The 21,380-nt window shown below is 46.1% G+C and overlaps 1 protein-coding gene across 1 annotated transcript in view; it reads right to left on the bottom strand.

The window, feature by feature from the left end:
- The window catches only part of lyst (lysosomal trafficking regulator), a 245,382-nt gene that overhangs the window by 74,949 nt on the left and 149,053 nt on the right, over positions 1-21,380 (bottom strand). The window contains 4 exon segments of the mRNA XM_046368397.1: positions 6,043-6,209; positions 7,135-7,365; positions 9,531-9,700; positions 10,895-11,075. Coding sequence (XP_046224353.1) covers positions 6,043-6,209; positions 7,135-7,365; positions 9,531-9,700; positions 10,895-11,075 — 749 coding nt within the window.

The raw sequence follows: 21,380 nt of genomic DNA, 5'->3' as shown, positions 1-21,380 counted from the left end.
GACAGACCTCTGGTGGGTGTCTGAGCTGTGTGTTAGTAGTTTAGACAGACCTCTGGTGGGTGTCTGAGCTGTGTGTTAGTAGTTTAAACAGACCTCTGGTGGGTGTCTGAGCTGTGTGTTAGTAGTTTAAACAGACCTCTGGTGGGTGTCTGAGCTGTGTGTTAGTAGTTTAAACAGACCTCTGGTGGGTGTCTGAGCTGTGTGTTAGTAGTTTAAACAGACCTCTGGTGGGTGTCTGAGCTGTGTGTTAGTAGTTTAGACAGACCTCTGGTGGGTGTCTGAGCTGTGTGTTAGTAGTTTAAACAGACCTCTGGTGGGTGTCTGAGCTGTGTGTTAGTAGTTTAGACAGACCTCTGGTGGGTGTCTGAGCTGTGTGTTAGTAGTTTAAACAGACCTCTGGTGGGTGTCTGAGCTGTGTGTTAGTAGTTTAGACAGACCTCTGGTGGGTGTCTGAGCTGTGTGTTAGTAGTTTAGACAGACCTCTGGTGGGTGTCTGAGCTGTGTGTTAGTAGTTTAGACAGACCTTTGGTCTGAGAGAACGAGTAGATTCAGTACCAGTCAAAAGAATCATTCAAGGGTAGAATAACAGTGAAGACATCAAAACTATGAAATAACATATCAGCTTCATGAGGAATGCTTTTCCAGGCTATACTATACTTACCCTATAATATATATATACTCTACCAGGCTATACTATACTTACCCTATAATATATATATACTCTACCAGGCTATACTATACTTACCCTATAATATATATATATATTACCAGGCTATACTATACTTACCCTATAATATATATATACACTACCAGGCTATACTATACTTACCCTATAATATATATATATATATACACTCTACCAGGCTATACTATACTTACCCTATAATATATATATACTCTACCAGGCTATACTATACTTACCCTATAATATATATAAAAACACTCTACCAGGCTATACTATACCTACCCTATAATATATATAAAAACACTCTACCAGGCTATACTATACTTACCCTATAATATATATATACTCTACCAGGCTATACTATACTTACCCTATAATATATATAAAAACACTCTACCAGGCTATACTATACCTACCCTATAATATATATAAAAACACTCTACCGGGCTATACTATACCTACCATATATAATACACTGCTCAAAAAAATAAAGGGAACACTTAAACAACACAATGTAACTCCAAGTCAATCACACTTCTGTGAAATCAAACTGTCCACTTAGGAAGCAACACTGATTGACAATACATTTCACATGCTGTTGTGCAAATTGAATAGACAACCGGTGGAAATTATAGGCAATTAGCAAGACACCCCCAATAAAGGAGTGGTTCTGCAGGTGGTGACCACAGACCACTTCTCAGTTCCTATGCTTCCTGGCTGATGTTTTGGTCACTTTTGAATGCTGGCGGTGCCTTCACTCTAGTGGTAGCATGAGATGGAGTCTACAACCCACACAAGTGGCTCAGGTAGTGCAGCTCATCCAGGATGGCACATCAATGGGAGAGGTTTGCTGTGTCTGTCAGCGTAGTGTCCAGAGCATGGAGGCGCTACCAGGAGACAGGCCAGTACATCAGGAGACGTGGAGGAGGCCGTAGGAGGGCAACAACCCAGCAGCAGGACCACTACCCCCGCCTTTGTGCAAGGAGGAGCAGGCGGAGCACTGCCAGAGCCCTGCAAAATGACCTCCAGCAGGGCACAAATGTGCATGTGTCTGCTCAAACGGTCAGAAACAGACTCCATGAGGGTGGTATGAGGGCCCATCCACAGGTGGGGGTTGTGCTTACAGCCCAACACCGTGCAGGACGTTTGGCATTTGCCAGAGAACACCAAGATTGGCAAATTTGCCACTGGCGCCCTGTGCCCTTCACAGACGAAATCAGGTTCACACTGAGCACATGTGACAGACATGACAGAGTCTGGAGATGCCGTGGAGAACGTTCTGCTGCCTGCAACATCCTCCAGCATGACCGGTTTGGCGGTGGGTCAGTCATGGTGTGGTGTGGCATTTCTTTGGGGGGGCCGCACACATATGCTGGTGCGCTTGGCCCTGGGTTCCTCCTAATGCAAGACAATGAATTTAAATCATGTGTAAATGTTGCACAATCCAGGTGTGTAAAGCTCTTAGAGCCTTACCCAGAAAGACTCACAGCTCTTTGAGCCTTACCCAGAAAGACTCACAGCTCTTAGAGCCTTACCCAGAAAGACTCACAGCTCTTAGCGCCTTACCCAGAAAGACTCACAGCCAGCTCTTAGCGCCTTACCCAGAAAGACTCACAGCCAGCTCTTAGCGCCTTACCCAGAAAGACTCACAGCCAGCTCTTAGAGCCTTACCCAGAAAGACTCACAGCCAGCTCTTAGAGCCTTACCCAGAAAGACTCACAGCCAGCTCTTAGAGCCTTACCCAGAAAGACTCACAGCTCTTAGCGCCTTACCCAGAAAGACTCACAGCTCTTAGCGCCTTACCCAGAAAGACTCACAGCCAGCTCTTAGAGCCTTACCCAGAAAGACTCACAGCCAGCTCTTAGAGCCTTACCCAGAAAGACTCACAGCTCTTAGCGCTTAGACTCACAGCTCTTAGCGCCTTACCCAGAAAGACTCACAGCCAGCTCTTAGATCCTTACCCAGAAAGACTCACAGCTCTTAGAGCCTTACCCAGAAAGACTCACAGCTCTTAGCGCCTTACCCAGAAAGACTCACAGCTCTTAGCGCCTTACCCAGAAAGACTCACAGCTCTTAGCGCCTTACCCAGAAAGACTCACAGCCAGCTCTTAGATCCTTACCCAGAAAGACTCACAGCCAGCTCTTAGATCCTTACCCAGAAAGACTCACAGCCAGCTCTTAGATCCTTACCCAGAAAGACTCACAGCCAGCTCTTAGATCCTTACCCAGAAAGACTCACAGCCAGCTCTTAGATCCTTACCCAGAAAGACTCACAGCCAGCTCTTAGATCCTTACCCAGAAAGACTCACAGCCAGCTCTTAGAGCCTTACCCAGAAAGACTCACAGCCAGCTCTTAGAGCCTTACCCAGAAAGACTCACAGCCAGCTCTTAGATCCTTACCCAGAAAGACTCACAGCCAGCTCTTAGATCCTTACCCAGAAAGACTCACAGCTCTTAGAGCCTTACCCAGAAAGACTCACAGCTCTTAGAGCCTTAACCCAGAAAGACTCACAGCTCTTAGAGCCTTAACCCAGAAAGACTCACAGCTCTTAGAGCCTTACCCAGAAAGACTCACAGCTCTTAGAGCCTTACTCAGAAAGACTCACAGCTGTAATCACTGTCAAAAGTGCTTATAAAAATTATTGACTCAGGGGTAAATTAGATATTTCTGTATTTCATTTTCAATACATATGCAACAATTCTGGGATATTGTATGTAGATGGGTGAGAAAAAAACTCAATTTAATCCATTTTGAATTCAGGCTGTAACAAACAAAATGTGGAATCAGTCGAGGGGTGTGAATACTACACCTGCCCACACTGTCTCTGTTGACTAGAGAGAACGTACCAATACTTCCTGAAGGAACTGTAGTCTACCCACACTGTCTCTGTTGGCTAGAGAGAACGTACCAATACTTCCTGAAGGAACTGTAGTCTACCTACCCACACTGTCTCTGTTGGCTAGAGAGAACGTACCAATACTTCCTGAAGGAACTGTAGTCTACCCACACTGTCTCTGTTGGCTAGAGAGAACGTACCAATACTTCCTGAAGGAACTGTAGTCTACCCACACTGTCTCTGTTGGCTAGAGAGAACGTACCAATACTTCCTGAAGGAGCTGTAGTCTACCTACCCACACTGTCTCTGTTGGCTAGAGAGAACGTACCAATACTTCCTGAAGGAACTGTAATCTACCTACCCACACTGTCTCTGTTGGCTAGAGAGAACGTACCAATACTTCCTGAAGGAACTGTAGTCTACCTACCCACACTGTCTCTGTTGGCTAGAGAGAACGTACCAATACTTCCTGAAGGAACTGTAGTCTACCTACACTGTCTCTGTTGGCTAGAGAGAACGTACCAATACTTCCTGAAGGAACTGTAGTCTACCCACACTGTCTCTGTTGGCTAGAGAGAACGTACCAATACTTCCTGAAGGAACTGTAGTCTACCTACACTGTCTCTGTTGGCTAGAGAGAACGTACCAATACTTCCTGAAGGAACTGTAGTCTACCCACACTGTCTCTGTTGGCTAGAGAGAACGTACCAATACTTCCTGAAGGAACTGTAGTCTACCTACCCACACTGTCTCTGTTGGCTAGAGAGAACGTACCAATACTTCCTGAAGGAACTGTAGTCTACCCACATTGTCTCTGTTGGCTAGAGAGAACGTACCAATACTTCCTGAAGGAACTGTAGTCTACCTACCCACACTGTCTCTGTTGGCTAGAGAGAACGTACCAATACTTCCTGAAGGAACTGTAGTCTACCTACCCACACTGTCTCTGTTGGCTAGAGAGAACGTACCAATACTTCCTAAAGGAACTGTAGTCTACCCACACTGTCTCTGTTGGCTAGAGAGAACGTACCAATACTTCCTGAAGGAACTGTAGTCTACCCACACTGTCTCTGTTGGCTATATAGGTACCAGGCTATATCTTACCCTGGGTTCATCTCACCACAGTACCCTACTCTCTAATATAGGTACCAGGCTATATCTTACCCTGGGTTCATCTCATCACAGTACCCTACTCTCTAATATAGGTACCAGGCTATATCTTACCCTGGGTTAATCTCATCACAGTACCCTACTCTCTAATATAGGTACCAGGCTATATCTTACCCTGGGTTCATCACAGTACCCTACTCTCTAATATAGGTACCAGGCTAGATCTTACCCTGGGTTCATCACAGTACCCTACTCTCTAATATAGGTACCAGGCTATATCTTACCCTGGGTTCATCACAGAACCCTACTCTCTAATATAGGTACCAGGCTATATCTTCCTGGGTTCATCTCACCACAGTAACTCTAATATAGGTACCAGGCTAGATCTTACCCTGGGTTCATCACATGACACCCTACTCTCTAATATAGGTACCAGGCTATATCTTACCCTGGGTTCATCACAGAACCCTACTCTCTAATATAGGTACCAGGCTAGATCTTACCCTGGGTTCATCACAGAACCCTACTCTCTAATATAGGTACCAGGCTATATCTTACCCTGGGTTCATCTCACCACAGTACTCTACTCTCTAATATAGGTACCAGGCTAGATCTTACCCTGGGTTCATCGCATCATGACACCCTACTCTCTAATATAGGTACCAGGCTATATCTTACCCTGGGTTCATCACAGAACCCTACTCTCTAATATAGGTACCAGGCTAGATCTTACCCTGGGTTCATCACAGAACCCTCTCTGTATAGGTACCAGGCTAGATCTTACCCTGGGTTCATCACAGAACCCTACTTCCTATAGGTAAGGCTAATCTTACCCTGGGTTCATCTCACCACAGTACTCTACTCTCTAATATAGGTACCAGGCTAGATCTTACCCTGGGTTCATCGCATCATGACACCCTACTCTCTAATATAGGTACCAGGCTATATCTTACCCTGGGTTCATCACAGAACCCTACTCTCTAATCTCACCAGGCTAGATCTTACCCTGGGTTCATCACAGAACCCTACTCTCTAATATAGGTACCAGGCTATATCTTACCCTGGGTTCATCTCACCACAGTACCCTACTCTCTAATATAGGTACCAGGCTATATCTTACCCTGGGTTCATCTCACCACAGTACCCTACTCTCTATTATAGGTACCAGGCTAGATCTTACCCTGGGTTAATCTCATCACAGTACCCTACTCTCTAATATAGGTACCAGGCTAGATCTTACCCTGGGTTCATCTCACCACAGTAGCCTACTCTCTAATATAGGTACCAGGCTAGATCTTACCCTGGGTTCATCACAGAACCCTACTCTCTAATATAGGTACCAGGCTAGATCTTACCCTGGGTTCATCACAGAACCCTACTCTCTAATATAGGTACCAGGCTAGATCTTACCCTGGGTGCGTTTCATCTTGGACGTCTCCATGAAGCCCAGCAGTGTGATTAGGTCCTCTATGATCCTGAAGTATTGAGCACCAGAGGAAGAACAGGAATGGATGGTCACCGCGACCAAGAGCTGCTGGATATCAACCACTAGTAGTTTGTAGTCGTTCAGAGGTATACTGGGGAGAGAGATTGATTGAGACAGACAGAGAGCAGCGTGAGACCCCTGGCCAGCCCTCCCATCGTTCTACTTAGCAAAGCATCAGTGGTGCATGCGTTCTAGTTTCAAATGATGCCATGAAACAATCTCTGTGTGGTGCAGCTACATATTCATCTATATATTATATACCAGATATAAATCTGTGTGGTGCAGACCATCATTATGTTTGGAGGAAAAAGGGGGAGGCTTGCAAGCCCAAAGAACACCATCCCAACCGTGAAGCACAGTGGTGGCAGCATCATGTTGTGGTGGTACTTTGCTGCAGGAGGGACTGGTGCACTTCACAAAATATATGGCATCATGAGGCAGGAAAATTATGTGGATATATTGAAGCAACATCTCAAGACATCAGTCAGGAAGTTGAAGCTTGGTCGCAAATGCGTCTTCCAAATGGACAATGACCCCAAGCATACTTCCAAAGTTGTGGCAAAATGGCTTAAGGACAACAAAGTCTAGGTATTGGAGTGGCCATCACAAAGCCCTGATCTCAATCCTATAGAAAATGTGTTGGTAGAACTGAAAAAGCGTGTGCAAGGAGGCCTACAAACCCGACTCAGTTACACCAGCTCTGTCAGGAGGAATGGGCCAAAATTCACCCAACTTATTGTGGGAAGCTTGTGGAAGGCTACCCGGAATGTTTGACCCAAGTTAAACAATTTAATGTTTGACCCAAGTTAAACAAAACTTCTGACCCACTGGGAATGTGATGAAAGAAATACAAGCTGAAATAAATAATTCTCTCTACTATTATTCTGACATTTCACATTCTTAAAATAAAGTGGTGATCCTAACTGACCTGAAACAGGGAATTTTTTTACCAGGATTAAATGTCAGGAATTGTGAAACTGAGTTGAAATGTATTTGGCTAAGGTGCGTGTACTGACCCGTGCTCCATGCCGTTGAGTGTCGACAGGGTGTTGAAGAGGACGTAGAGCAGGCCGTGGTCCAGCAGTATGTCAGCCAGTTTGGGACAGGCGTTGACGAGCTGCAGTAGCATACAGAGCACGTTGTGGACCAGACTGTTCTCACACAGACTGTTCTCTATTAAGCCCAGCACTGGGATGATACAACGCTTCCTGAAGGGACTGATGGTCTCCATGTCCTCCAAGTCTAGACTGGAAAATACAACAACAATAAACACAACACTGACATCTCCATATTATATTGTTTCTGTTTCATATCCATCTCCTCCCCCAGGCCTTGTTCTCTCCCCTCCCCATCTCCTCCCCCAGGCCTTGTTCTCTCCCCTCCTCATCTCCTCCCCCAGGCCTTGTTCTCTCCCCTCCTCATCTCCTCCCCAGGCCTTGTTCTCTCCCCTCCTCATCTCCTCCTCCAGGCCTTGTTCTCTCCCCTCCTCATCTCCTCCCCAGGCCTTGTTCTCTCCCCTCCCCATCTCCTCCTCCAGGCCTTGTTCTCTCCCCTCCTCATCTCCTCCCCCAGGCCTTGTTCTCTCCCCTCCTCATCTCCTCCTCCAGGCCTTGTTCTCTCCCCTCCTCATCTCCTCCTCCAGGCCTTGTTCTCTCCCCTCCTCATCTCCTCCACCAGGCCTTGTTCTCTCCCCTCCTCATCTCCTCCTCCAGGCCTTGTTCTCTCCCCTCCTCATCTCCTCCCCCAGGCCTTGTTCTCTCCCCTCCTCATCTCCTCCCCCAGGCCTTGTTCTCTCCCCTCCTCATCTCCTCCTCCAGGCCTTGTTCTCTCCCCTCCTCATCTCCTCCCCCAGGCCTTGTTCTCTCCCCTCCTCATCTCCTCCCCCAGGCCTTGTTCTCTCCCCTCCTCATCTCCTCCCCCAGGCCTTGATCTCTCCCCTCCCCATCTCCTCCTCCAGGCCTTGCTCTCTCCTCATCTCCTCCTCCAGGCCTTGTTCTCTCTCCTCATCCAGGCCTTGTGCTCTCTCCTCATCTCCTCCTCCAGGCCTTGTTCTCTCTCCTCCCCCAGGACTTGTTCTCTCCCCTCCCCATCTCCTCCTCCAGGCCTTGCTCTCTCCTCATCTCCTCCCCCAGGCCTTGTTCTCTCCCCTCCTCATCTCCTCCCCCAGGCCTTGTTCTCTCCCCTCCTCATCTCCTCCTCCAGGCCTTGTTCTCTCCCCTCCCCATCTCCTCCTCCAGGCCTTGTTCTCTCCCCTCCCCATCTCCTTCTCCAGGCCTTGTTCTCTCCCCTCCCCATCTCCTCCCCCAGGCCTTGTTCTCTCCCCTCCTCATCTCCTCCCCAGGCCTTGTTCTCTCCCCTCCTCATCTCCTCCCCAGGCCTTATTCTCTCCCCTCCTCATCTCCTCCCCCAGGCCTTGTTCTCTCCCCTCCCCATCTCCTCCTCCAGGCCTTGCTCTCTCCTCATCTCCTCTTCCAGGCCTTGTTCTCTCCCCTCCCCATCTCCTCCTCCAGGCCTTGTTCTCTCCCCTCCCCATCTTCTCCTCCAGGCCTTGTTCTCTCCCCTCCCCATCTCCTCCTCCAGGCCTTGTTCTCTCCCCTCCCCATCTCCTCCTCCAGGCCTTGTTCTCTCCCCTCCCCATCTCCTCCTCCAGGCCTTGTTCTCTCCCCTCCCCATCTCCTCCCCCAGGCCTTGTTCTCTCCCCTCCCCATCTCCTCCTCCAGGCCTTGTTCTCTCCCCTCCTCCAGGCCTTGTTCTCTCCCCTCCCCATCTCCTCCTCCAGGCCTTGTTCTCTCCCCTCCCCATCTCCTCCTCCAGGCCTTGTTCTCTCCCATCTCCTCCTCCAGGCCTTGTTCTCTCCCCATCCCCATCTCCTCCTCCAGGCCTTGTTCTCTCCCCTCCCCATCTCCTCCTCCAGGCCTTGTTCTCTCCCTCCACATCTCCTCCTCCAGGCCTTGTTCTCTCCCCTCCCCATCTCCTCCTCCAGGCCTTGTTCTCTCCCATCTCCTCCTCCAGGCCTTGTTCCCTCTCCTCCAGGCCTTGCTCTCTCCCCTCCCCATCTCCTCCTCCAGGCCTTGTTCTCTCCCCTCCCCATCTCCTCCTCCAGGGCTTGTTCTCTCCCTCCCCATCTCCTCCTCCAGGCCTTGTTCTCTCCCCCTCCCCATCTCCTCTTCCAGGCCTTGTTCTCTCCCCTCCCCCAGGCCTTGTTCTCTCCCCTCCCCATCTCCTCCTCCAGGCCTTGTTCTCTCCCCCTCCCCAGGCCTTGTTCTCTCCCCTCCCCATATCCTCCTCCAGGCCTTGCTCTCTCCCATCTCCTTCTCCAGACCTTGCTCTCTCTCCCCTCCCCCAGGCCTTGCTCTCTCTCCCCTCCCCATCTCCTCCTCTAGGCCTTGTTCTCTCCCCTCCCCGTACGTACTCCTCCTCGAGGCCGACAGGTCGTCCAAACAGCATCTCCAGGAAGACCTCCAGCAGGCCCTGAGTCCCCTGGTGCAGGTACAGCTGATTGGCTAAGAGACTGAAGCCATGGTTTTTCAGGAACTTCTCCTTCTGCTCCTTAAACGCTCGGCTGAAGTAGGCATCCAGGAGCTAGAGAGAGGAGAGACAGTAAGCCGTCAGAGCTAACCTAACATACTGGTATCCAGGAGATAGAGAGAGGAGATAACATACTGGTATTCAGGAGATAGAGAGAAGAGATAACTGGTATTCAGGAGATAGAGAGAGGAGATAACATACTGGTATCCAGGAGATAGAGAGAGGAGATAACATACTGGTATCCAGGAGATAGAGAGAAGAGATAACATACTGGCATTCAGGAGATAGAGAGAGGAGATAACATACTGGTATCCAGGAGCTGAAGAGAGGAGATAACATACTGGCATTCAGGAGATAGAGAGAGGAGATAACATACTGGTATCCAGGAGCTGAAGAGAGGAGATAACATACTGGTATCGAGGAAATAGAGAGAGGAGATAACATACTGGTATCCAGGAGATAGAGAGAGAGATAACATACTGGTATTCAGGAGATAGAGAGAGGAGATAACATACTGGTATCCAGGAGCTGAAGAGAGGAGATAACTGAAGAGAGGAGATAACATACTGGTATCGAGGAAATAGAGAGAGGAGATAACATACTGGTATCCAGGAGATAGAGAGAGGAGATAACATACTGGTATCCAGGAGATAGAGAGAGGAGATAACATACTGGTATCCAGGAGATAGAGAAAGGAGATACTGGTATTCAGGAGCTGGAGAGAGGAGATAACATACTGGTATTCAGGAGATAGAGAGAGGAGATAACATACTGGTATCCAGGAGCTGAAGAGAGGAGATAACATACTGGTATCGAGAAATAGAGAGAGGAGATAACATACTGGTATCCAGGAGATAGAGAGAGGAGATAACATACTGGCATTCAGGAGATAGAGAGAGGAGATAACATACTGGCATTCAGGAGATAGAGAGAGGAGATAACATACTGGTATCCATGAGCTGAAGAGGAGATAACATACTGGTATCCAGGAAATAGAGAGACGAGATAACATACTGGTATCCAGGAGCTGGAGAGAGGAGATAACATACTGGCATCCAGGAGCTACAGGACAAGGAGTGAGACACAGCAGCATTAGGTGTAAAGGAATATGAGATCCCTGTTGAAGGCTTGGCTGAGGTAGGTGTCTAGGAGCTGGGACAACTGTTAACAGGCAACATTACACATAGTGGAAATGTGTTGGCCTGCACCTTCCTCAGTATGTGTGTGTGTGCATACAAGACCACTAACCTTCATAACCCCCTGCTGTATAAGGGGAGAGGAGTGGTTGACGAGGACGATAAGAGCTTCAGGTTGGACCAGCTTATCCATCACCTCGTGCAGCATCAGGTCTGGTAGTAGTAGCAGAACCCCCCTCAACAGGTCATATAGACCATAGCATATTAACACCAGGCAGTCCTCTGTACTGGACCTGTAATAAAATATTAATAACACCAGTCCTCTGTAATAATATATTAATAACACCAGTCCTCTGTAATAATATATTAATAACACCAGTCCTCTAATAATATATTAATAACACCAGTCCTCTAATATATTAATAACACCAGTCCTCTGTAATAATATATTAATAACAATAATATATAATAACACCAGTCCTCTGTAATAATATATTAATAACACCAGTCCTCTGTAATAATATATTAATAACACCAGTCCTCTGTAATAATATATTAATAACACCAGTCCTCTAATAATATATTAATAACAATAACCAGTCCTCTAATAATATATTAATAACACCAGTCCTCTAATAATATATTAATAACACCAGTCCTCTAATAATATATTAATAACACCAGTCCTCTAATAATATATTAATAACACCAGTAATAATATATTAATAACACCAGTCCTCTGTAATAATTAATAACACCAGTTCTGTAATAACACCAGTCCTCTGTAATAATATATTAATAACACCAGTCCTCTGTAATAATATATTAATAACACCAGTCCTCTGTAATAATATATTAATAACACCAGTCCTCTGTAATAATATATTAATAACACCAGTCCTCTGTAATAATATATTAATAACACCAGTCCTCTGTAATAATATATTAATAACACCAGTCCTCTGTAATAATATATTAATAACACCAGTCCTCTGTAATAATATATTAATAACACCAATAATATATTAATAACACCAGTCCTCTGTAATAATATATTAATAACACCAGTCCTCTGTAATAATATATTAATAACACCAGTCCTCTGTAATAATATATTAATAACACCAGTCCTCTAATAATATATTAATAACACCAGTCCTCTAATAATATATTAATAACACCAGTCCTCTAATAATATATTAATAACAATAATATAGTAACCTCCTCTGTAATAATATATTAATAACACCAGTCCTCTAATAATATATTAATAACACCAGTCCTCTAATAATATATTAATAACACCAGTCCTCTAATAATATATTAATAACACCAGTCCTCTAATTCCGGTTCCGGTTGGAGCGAGTGGTCGCATCTGCACGTCGCTCCAACGGGTAGTATAACTTTTTCATTATATTTCATTATATCACAACGGTTTGATTTGTCTTATCCTAGCAATTTCTTCTCAGCTAGCTACATAGCAGTCTTTGTATCAAAGATAATTGCGTAATTATCGTATTTCGCCGTCCTAACGTAGTCTTCACTAGCCAGCTAGCTAACGTCCACTGATTAGCTGCACTGGGAAAACTATTACACTCAACTGAACGACTTGATTAGTTTAGTGTTAGCTAGCTACATAGCTGTCTTTGCTGTCTTCGTATCATCGTATCCAAGATAATTGTGTTGTTTAGGTTTAGAGTGTGTAGTCTTAGAGTGATTATCTTAATTTACCGAGGTTAGCTAGCCAGCTATTTGTCGTCCTTAACGTAGGTGACTCTGCTAGCTAGCCAACGCTAGCCAACGTCTTCTGTATAGAACTCAACTACCCGGTCGCATTCACAGGTTGTATCACATTTTCACTTCATTTCATTACAGTACAACGGTTTGATTTGTTTGATCGTAGCTAGCTACTTAGCTAGCTACATAGCCGTCTTTGTATCAAAGATAATTGTGTAGTCTAGAGCGATTTTCTAGGTTCGCTAGCCATCTATTGTCGTTCTTTTAACGCAACGTAACGTAAACAACACTGCTAGCTAGCCTGCTAGCCCCCGAATAGCAACACTGCAGAAACTATTACACTCAACGGAACGACTTGATTAGTGTAGTGTCAACAACGCACCCACTGCCAGCTGGCCTACTTCAGCAGTACTGTATCATTTTAATCATTTTAGTCAATAAGATTCTTGCTACGTAGCTTAACTTTCTGAACATTCGAGACGTGTAGTCCACTTGTCATTCCAATCTCCTTTGCATTAGCGTAGCCTCTTCTGTAGCCTGTCAACTATGTGTCTGTTTATCCCTGTTCTCTCCTCTCTGCACAGACCATACAAACGCTCCTCACCGCGTGGCCGCGCCACCCTACTCTGGTGGTCCCAGCGCGCACGACCCACGTGGAGTTCCAGGTCTCCGGTAGCCTCTGGAACTGCCAATCTGCGGTCAACAAGGCAGAGTTCATCTCAGCCTATGCCTCCCTCCAGTCCCTCGACTTCTTGGCACTGACGGAAACATGGATCACCACAGACAACACTGCTACTCCTACTGCTCTCTCTTCGTCCGCCCACGTGTTCTCGCACACCCCGAGAGCGTCTGGTCAGCGGGGTGGTGGCACCGGGATCCTCATCTCTCCCAAGTGGTCATTCTCTCTTTCTCCCCTTACCCATCTGTCTATCGCCTCCTTTGAATTCCATGCTGTCACAGTTACTAGCCCTTTCAAGCTTAACATCCTTATCATTTATCGCCCTCCAGGTTCCCTCGGAGAGTTCATCAATGAGCTTGATGCCTTGATAAGCTCCTTTCCTGAGGACGGCTCACCTCTCACAGTTCTGGGCGACTTTAACCTCCCCACGTCTACCTTTGACTCTTTCCTCTCTGCCTCCTTCTTTCCACTCCTCTCCTCTTTTGACCTCACCCTCTCACCTTCCCCCCTACTCACAAGGCAGGCAATACGCTCGACCTCATCTTTACTAGATGCTGTTCTTCCACTAACCTCATTGCAACTCCCCTCCAAGTCTCCGACCACTGCCTTGTATCCTTTTCCCTCTCGCTCTCATCCAACACCTCCCACACTGCCCCTACTCGGATGGTATCGCGCCGTCCCAACCTTCGCTCTCTCTCCCCCCGCTACTCTCTCCTCTTCCATCCTATCATCTCTTCCCTCCGCTCAAACCTTCTCCCACCTATCTCCTGATTCTGCCTCCTCAACCCTCCTCTCCTCCCTCTCTGCATCCCTTGACTCTATGTCCCCTATCCTCCAGGCCGGCTCGGTCCTCCCCTCCCGCTCCGTGGCTCGATGACTCATTGCGAGCTCACAGAACAGGGCTCCGGGCAGCCGAGCGGAAATGGAGGAAAACTCGCCTCCCTGCGGACCTGGCATCCTTTCACTCCCTCCTCTCTACATTTTCCTCCTCTGTCTCTGCTGCTAAAGCCACTTTCTACCACGCTAAATTCCAAGCATCTGCCTCTAACCCTAGGAAGCTCTTTGCCACCTTCTCCTCCCTCCTGAATCCTCCGCCCCCTCCCCCCTCCTCCTCCCTCTGCAGATGACTTCGTCAACCATTTTGAAAAGAAGGTCGACGACATCCGATCCTCGTTTGCTAAGTCAAACGACACCGCTGGTTCTGCTCACACTGCCCTACCCTGTGCTCTGACCTCTTTCTCCCCTCTCTCTCCAGATGAAATCTCGCGTCTTGTGACGGCCGGCCGCCCAACAACCTGCCCGCTTGACCCTATCCCCTCCTCTCTTCTCCAGACCATTTCCGGAGACCTTCTCCCTTACCTCACCTCGCTCATCAACTCATCCCTGACCGTTGGCTACGTCCCTTCCGTCTTCAAGAGAGCGAGAGTTGCACCCCTTCTGAAAAAACCTACACTCGATCCCTCCGATGTCAACAATTACAGACCAGTATCCCTTCTTTCTTTTCTCTCCAAAACTCTTGAACGTGCCGTCCTTGGCCAGCTCTCCCGCTATCTCTCTCTGAATGACCTTCTTGATCCAAATCAGTCAGGTTTCAAGACTAGTCATTCAACTGAGACTGCTCTCCTCTGTATCACGGAGGCGCTCCGCACTGCTAAAGCTAACTCTCTCTCCTCTGCTCTCATCCTTCTAGATCTATCGGCTGCCTTCGATACTGTGAACCATCAGATCCTCCTCTCCACCCTCTCCGAGTTGGGCATCTCCGGCGCGGCCCACGCTTGGATTGCGTCCTACCTGACAGGTCGCTCCTACCAGGTGGCGTGGCGAGAATCTGTCTCCTCACCACGCGCTCACCACTGGTGTCCCCCAGGGCTCTGTTCTTGGCCCTCTCCTATTCTCGCTATACACCAAGTCACTTGGCTCTGTCATAACCTCACATGGTCTCTCTTATCATTGCTATGCAGACGACACACAATTAATCTTCTCCTTTCCCCCTTCTGATGACCAGGTGGCGACCGCATCTCTGCATGTCTGGCAGACATATCAGTGTGGATGACGGATCACCACCTCAAGCTGAACCTCGGCAAGACGGAGCTGCTCTTCCTCCCGGGAAGGACTGCCCGTTCCATGATCTCGCCATCACGGTTGACAACTCCATTGTGTCCTCCTCCCAGAGCGCCAAGAACCTTGGCGTGATCCTGACAACACCCTGTCGTTCTCAACTAACATCAAGGCGGTGGCCCGTTCCTGTAGGTTCATGCTCTACAACATCCGCAGAGTACGACCCTGCCTCACACAGGAAGCGGCGCAGGTCCTAATCCAGGCACTTGTCATCTCCCGTCTGGATTACTGCAACTCGCTGTTGGCTGGGCTCCCTGCCTGTGCCATTAAACCCCTTCAACTCATCCAGAACGCCGCAGCCCGTCTGGTGTTCAACCTTCCCAAGTTCTCTCACGTCACCCCGCTCCTCCGTTCTCTCCACTGGCTTCCAGTTGAAGCTCGCATCCGCTACAAGACCATGGTGCTTGCCTACGGAGCTGTGAGGGGAACGGCACCTCAGTACCTCCAGGCTCTGATCAGGCCCTACACCCAAACAAGGGCACTGCGTTCATCCACCTCTGGCCTGCTCGCCTCCCTACCACTGAGGAAGTACAGCTCCCGCTCAGCCCAGTCAAAACTGTTCGCTGCCCTGGCCCCCAATGGTGGAACAAACTCCCTCACGACGCCAGGACAGCGGAGTCAATCACCACCTTCCGGAGACACCTGAAACCCCACCTCTTTAAGGAATACCTAGGATAGGTTAAGTAATCCCTCTCACCCCACCCCCCCTAAGCTTTAGATGCACTATTGTTAAGTGACTGTCCCACTGGATGTCATAAGGTGAATGCACCAATTTGTAAGTCGCTCTGGATAAGAGCGTCTGCTAAATGACTTAAATGTTAAATGTAAATGTAAATAATGTATTAATAACACCAGTCCTCTGTAATTATATATTAATAACACCAGTCCTCTGTAATTATATATTAATAACACCAGTCCTCTGTAATTATATATTAATAACACCAGTCCTCTGTAATAATATATTAATAACACCAGTCCTCTGTAATAATATATTAATAACACCAGTCCTCTAATAATATATTAATAACACCAGTCCTCTAATAATATATTAATAACACCAGTCCTCTAATAATATATTAATAACACCAGTCCTCTAATAATATATTAATAACACCAGTCCTCTAATAATATATTAATAACACCAGTCCTCTAATAATATATTAATAACACCAGTCCTCTAATAATATATTAATAACACCAGTCCTCTAATAATATATTAATAACACCAGTCCTCTAATAATATATTAATAACACCAGTCCTCTAATAATATATTAATAACACCAGTCCTCTAATAATATATTAATAACACCAGTCCTCTAATAATATATTAATAACACCAGTCCTCTAATAATATATTAATAACACCAGTCCTCTAATAATATATTAATAACACCAGTCCTCTAATAATATATTAATAACACCAGTCCTCTAATAATATATTAATAACACCAGTCCTCTAATAATATATTAATAACACCAGTCCTCTAATAATATATTAATAACACCAGTCCTCTAATAATATATTAATAACACCAGTCCTCTAATAATATATTAATAACACCAGTCCTCTAATAATATATTAATAACACCAGTCCTCTAATAATATATTAATAACACCAGTCCACTGTAATAATATATTAATAACACCAGTCCTCTAATAATATATTAATAACACCAGTCCTCTAATAATATATTAATAACACCAGTCCTCTAATAATATATTAATAACACCAGTCCTCTAATAATATATTAATAACACCAGTCCTCTAATAATATATTAATAACACCAGTCCTCTAATAATATATTAATAACACCAGTCCTCTGTAATTATATATTAATAACACCAGTCCTCTAATAATGTATTAATAACACCAGTCCTCTGTAATAATGTATTAATAACACCAGTCCTCTGTAATAATGTATTAATGACACCAGTCCTCTGTAATAATGTATTAATAACACCAGTCCTCTGTAATAATGTATTAATAACACCAGTCCTCTGTAATAATGTATTAATAACACCAGTCCTCTGTAATAATGTATTAATAACACCAGTCCTCTGTAATAATATATTAATAACACCAGTCCTCTGTATTAATATATTAATAACACCAGTCCTCTGTAATAATATATTAGAGTCAATGTGGAGGCTATATACAGGGTATTACGGTACAGAGTCAATGTGGAGGCTATATACAGGGGGTACCGGTACAGAGTCAATGTGGAGGCTATATACAGGGGGTACCGGTACAGAGTCAATGTGGAGGCTATATACAGGGGGTACCGGTACAGAGTCAATGTGGAGGCTATATACAGGGGGTTACGATACAGAGTCAATGTGGAGGCTATATACAGGGGGTACCGTTACAGAGTCAATGTGGAGGCTATATACAGGTGGTACCGTTACAGAGTCAATGTGGAGGCTATATACAGGTGGTACCGGTACAGAGTCAATGTGGAGGCAATATACAGGGTATTACGGTACAGAGTCAATGTGGAGGCTATATACAGGTTATTACGGTACAGAGTCAATGTGGAGGCTATATACAGGGGGTACCGGTACAGAGTCAATGTGGAGGCTATATACAGAGGGTACCGGTACAGAGTCAATGTAGAGGCTATATACAGGGGGTACCGGTACAGAGTCAATGTTGAGGATATATATACAGGGGGTACCGGTACAGAGTCAATGTGGAGGCTATATACAGGGGGTACCAGTACAGAGTCAATGTGGAGGCTATATACAGGGGGTACCGGTACAGAATCAATGTTTGGGGGCACAGGTTAGTCAAGGTAATTGAGGAAATATGTAAACTCAGCAACGGACCATAAACAATTAATGAACATGCACCTGTGGAACGGTCGTTAAGACACTAACAGCTTACAGACGGTAGGCAATTAAGGTCACAGTTATGAAAATGTACGACACTAAAGAGGCCTTTCTACTGACTCTGAAAAACACCAAAAGAAAGATGCCCAGGGTCCCTGCTCATCTGCGTGAATGTGCCTTAGGCATGCTGCAAGGAGGCATGAGGACTGCAGATGAGGCCAGGGCAATAAATTGCAATGTTTGTACTGAGAGACGCCTAAGACAGCGCTACAGGGAGACAGGACGGACAGCTGATCATCCTCGCAGTGGCAAACCAAATCAAAATCAAATCAAATTTATTTATATAGCCCTTCGTACATCAGCTGATATCTCAAAGTGCTGTACAGAAACCCAGCCTAAAACCCCAAACAGCAAACAATGCAGGTGTAAAAGCACGGTGGCTAGGAAAAACTCCCTAGAAAGGCCAAAACCTAGGAAGAAACCTAGAGAGGAACCGGGCTATGTGGGGTGGCCAGTCCTCTTCTGGCTGTGCCGGGTGGAGATTATAACAGAACATGGCCAAGATGTTTAAATGTTCATAAATGACCAGCATGGTCAAATAACAATAAGGCAGAACAGTTGAAACTGGAGCAGCAGCACAGTCAGGTGGACTGGGGACAGCAAGGAGCCATCATGTCAGGTCGTCCTGGGGCACGGTCCTAGGGCTCAGGTCCTCCGAGAGAGAGAAAGAAAGAGAGAATTAGAGAGAGCATATGTGGGGTGGCCAGTCCTCTTCTGGCTGTGCCGGGTGGAGATTATAACAGAACGTGGCCAAGATTCTGTCATGATTTCCTACAAGACAGGAATGTCAGTGTTCTGCCATGGCCAGCGAAGAGCCCGGATCTCATTCCCATTGAGCACGTCTGAGACCTGTTGGATCAGAGGGTGAGGGCTAGGGCCATTCCCCCAGAAATGTCTGGGAACTTGCAGGTGCCCCCCCCCCCCCCCTTTGTTCAGGGACACATGATTCCATTTCTGTTAGTCACATGACTGTGGAACTTGCAGGTGCCACACCCCCCTTTGTTCAGGGACACATGACTCCATTTCTGTTAGTCACATGACTGTGGAACTTGTTCAGTTCATATCTCAGTTGCTGAATCTGGTTATGTTCATACAAATATTTACACATTTTAAGTTTGCTGAAAATATATGCAGTTCACAGTAAGACTTTTTTGCTGAGTTTACATGTAGGTGGGGGTAAAGTGACTATGCATAGATAAATAATACAAATGGGGGGGGGGGGGGTAAATGCATACAGTGTGGGTAGCCATTTCATTAGCTGTTCAGGAGTTTTATGGCTTTGGGGTAGAAGCTGTTAAGGAGCCTTTTGGTCATAGACCATAGGGGATCCATAATAAACCACCCGAACCACTGCCTGTTCACCCCGCTATCATCCAGAAGGCGAGGTCAGTACAGGTGCATCAAAGCTGGGACCGAGAGACTGAAAAACAGCTTCTATCTCAAGGCCACCAGACTGTTAAATAGCCACCACTAACATTGAGTGGCTGCTGCCAACACACTGTCATTGACACTGACCCAACTCCAGCCATTTTAATAATGGGAATTGATGGGAAATGATGTAAATATATCACTAGCCACTTTAAACAATGCTACCTTATATAATGTTACTTACCCTACATTATTCATCTCATATACATATGTATATACTGTACTCTACAACATCGACTGCATCCTTATGTAACACATGTATCACTAGCCACTTTAACTATGCCACTTTGTTTACTTTGTCTACATACTCATCTCATATGTATATACTGTACTCGATACCATCTACTGTATGCTGCTCTGTACCATCACTCATTCATATATCCTTATGTACATGTTCCTTATCCCCTTACACTGTGTATAAGACAGTAGTTTTGGAATTGGTAGTTAGATTACTTGTTGGTTATCACTGCATTGTCGGAACTAGAAGCACAAGCATTTCGCTACACTCGCATTAACATCTGCTAACCATGTGTATGTGACAAATAAAATTTGATTTGATTTGATTTGGTGCTCTGGTACCACTTGCCGTGAGGTAGCAGAGAGAACAGTCTATGACTGGGGTGTTTCAAGCAGACCACCACAGTCCTTGTGACCAAGAACACTAAGGTAACCTGTCTATATGGACTACCGACCCGTAGCACTCGCGTCTGTAGCCAAGAAGTGCTTTGAAAGGCTGGTCATGGCTCACATCAACACCCAGGAAGAGTAGCTGCTGCCTTGGCAGGAACTAATTGGGATCCATAATAAACCCCAGGAAGAGTAGCTGCTGCCTTGGCAGGAACTAATGGGGATCCATAATAAACCCCAGGAAGAGTAGCTGCTGCCTTGACAGGAACTAATGGGGATCCATAATAAACCCCAGGAAGAGTAGCTGCTGCCTTGGCAGGAACTAATGGGGATTCATATTAAATACAATCAGAGACTAAACATTAAGTTTAATCACAGATATCTTTTTCCTTTCTGAATGACGTTACAGTTCCAGACACACAGAACAAACACAGCCAGCGATAAGAGGGGTATTATACCTGGGTGATGGCTATTGTCCTAGGAAGGAGGATGGGTGCTCTCTCTATTGATAGTGAGAGGTGTTTTCCTGCTGTGTTAACAGAACAGGTGTTATCTGTGTGATCAGTCCACAGAGCTCTGCTCAGTCAACATAACAAGGCTTCATAAACAGAGACAAGTCTACTATTCTCAATAACAGGCACAAACAGACAACCCAGAACAGATAAAGCTTGAAACACAGCCTCATGCAACCCCCAATATCATATCCTTTCATACGAGGTCTGTAGATGAAAGCAGAGAGACACTGGCTAGGTCGGGTTCTCTCCTACGCACACAGATGATGACTGAACAGAGAGAGAGGAGAGAGAGCGCGAGAGGGCGAAAGAGAGAGACCGAGACATTGAGAGAATTAAGAGCGAGAAAGAGTGAGAAGAGAGGATGTGGATGACTAATTAGCTGATCCACTTCGTTACAGGGAGAGAGTATTATTGGACTTCATCAAAGACCGCTTGATGATACTCAACTGAGCTAGAGAGATGAGACAGAAATATAGATGAAGTGGAGGGAGTGAGGGTGGTTCTGTCAATTCAACAGAAACTCATCTTCACCTTGGTAGTTACAGGGACAGGACGCTTCCCAATGTGGAACCCTGTCCACTATATAGAGCCCTATGGCTCCT

Source organism: Oncorhynchus gorbuscha, linkage group LG11 (assembly GCF_021184085.1).
Source record: "Oncorhynchus gorbuscha isolate QuinsamMale2020 ecotype Even-year linkage group LG11, OgorEven_v1.0, whole genome shotgun sequence".
NCBI classification, from domain to species: Eukaryota; Metazoa; Chordata; class Actinopteri; order Salmoniformes; family Salmonidae; genus Oncorhynchus; species Oncorhynchus gorbuscha.
This window is presented reverse-complemented; position numbering and strand designations above follow the sequence as displayed.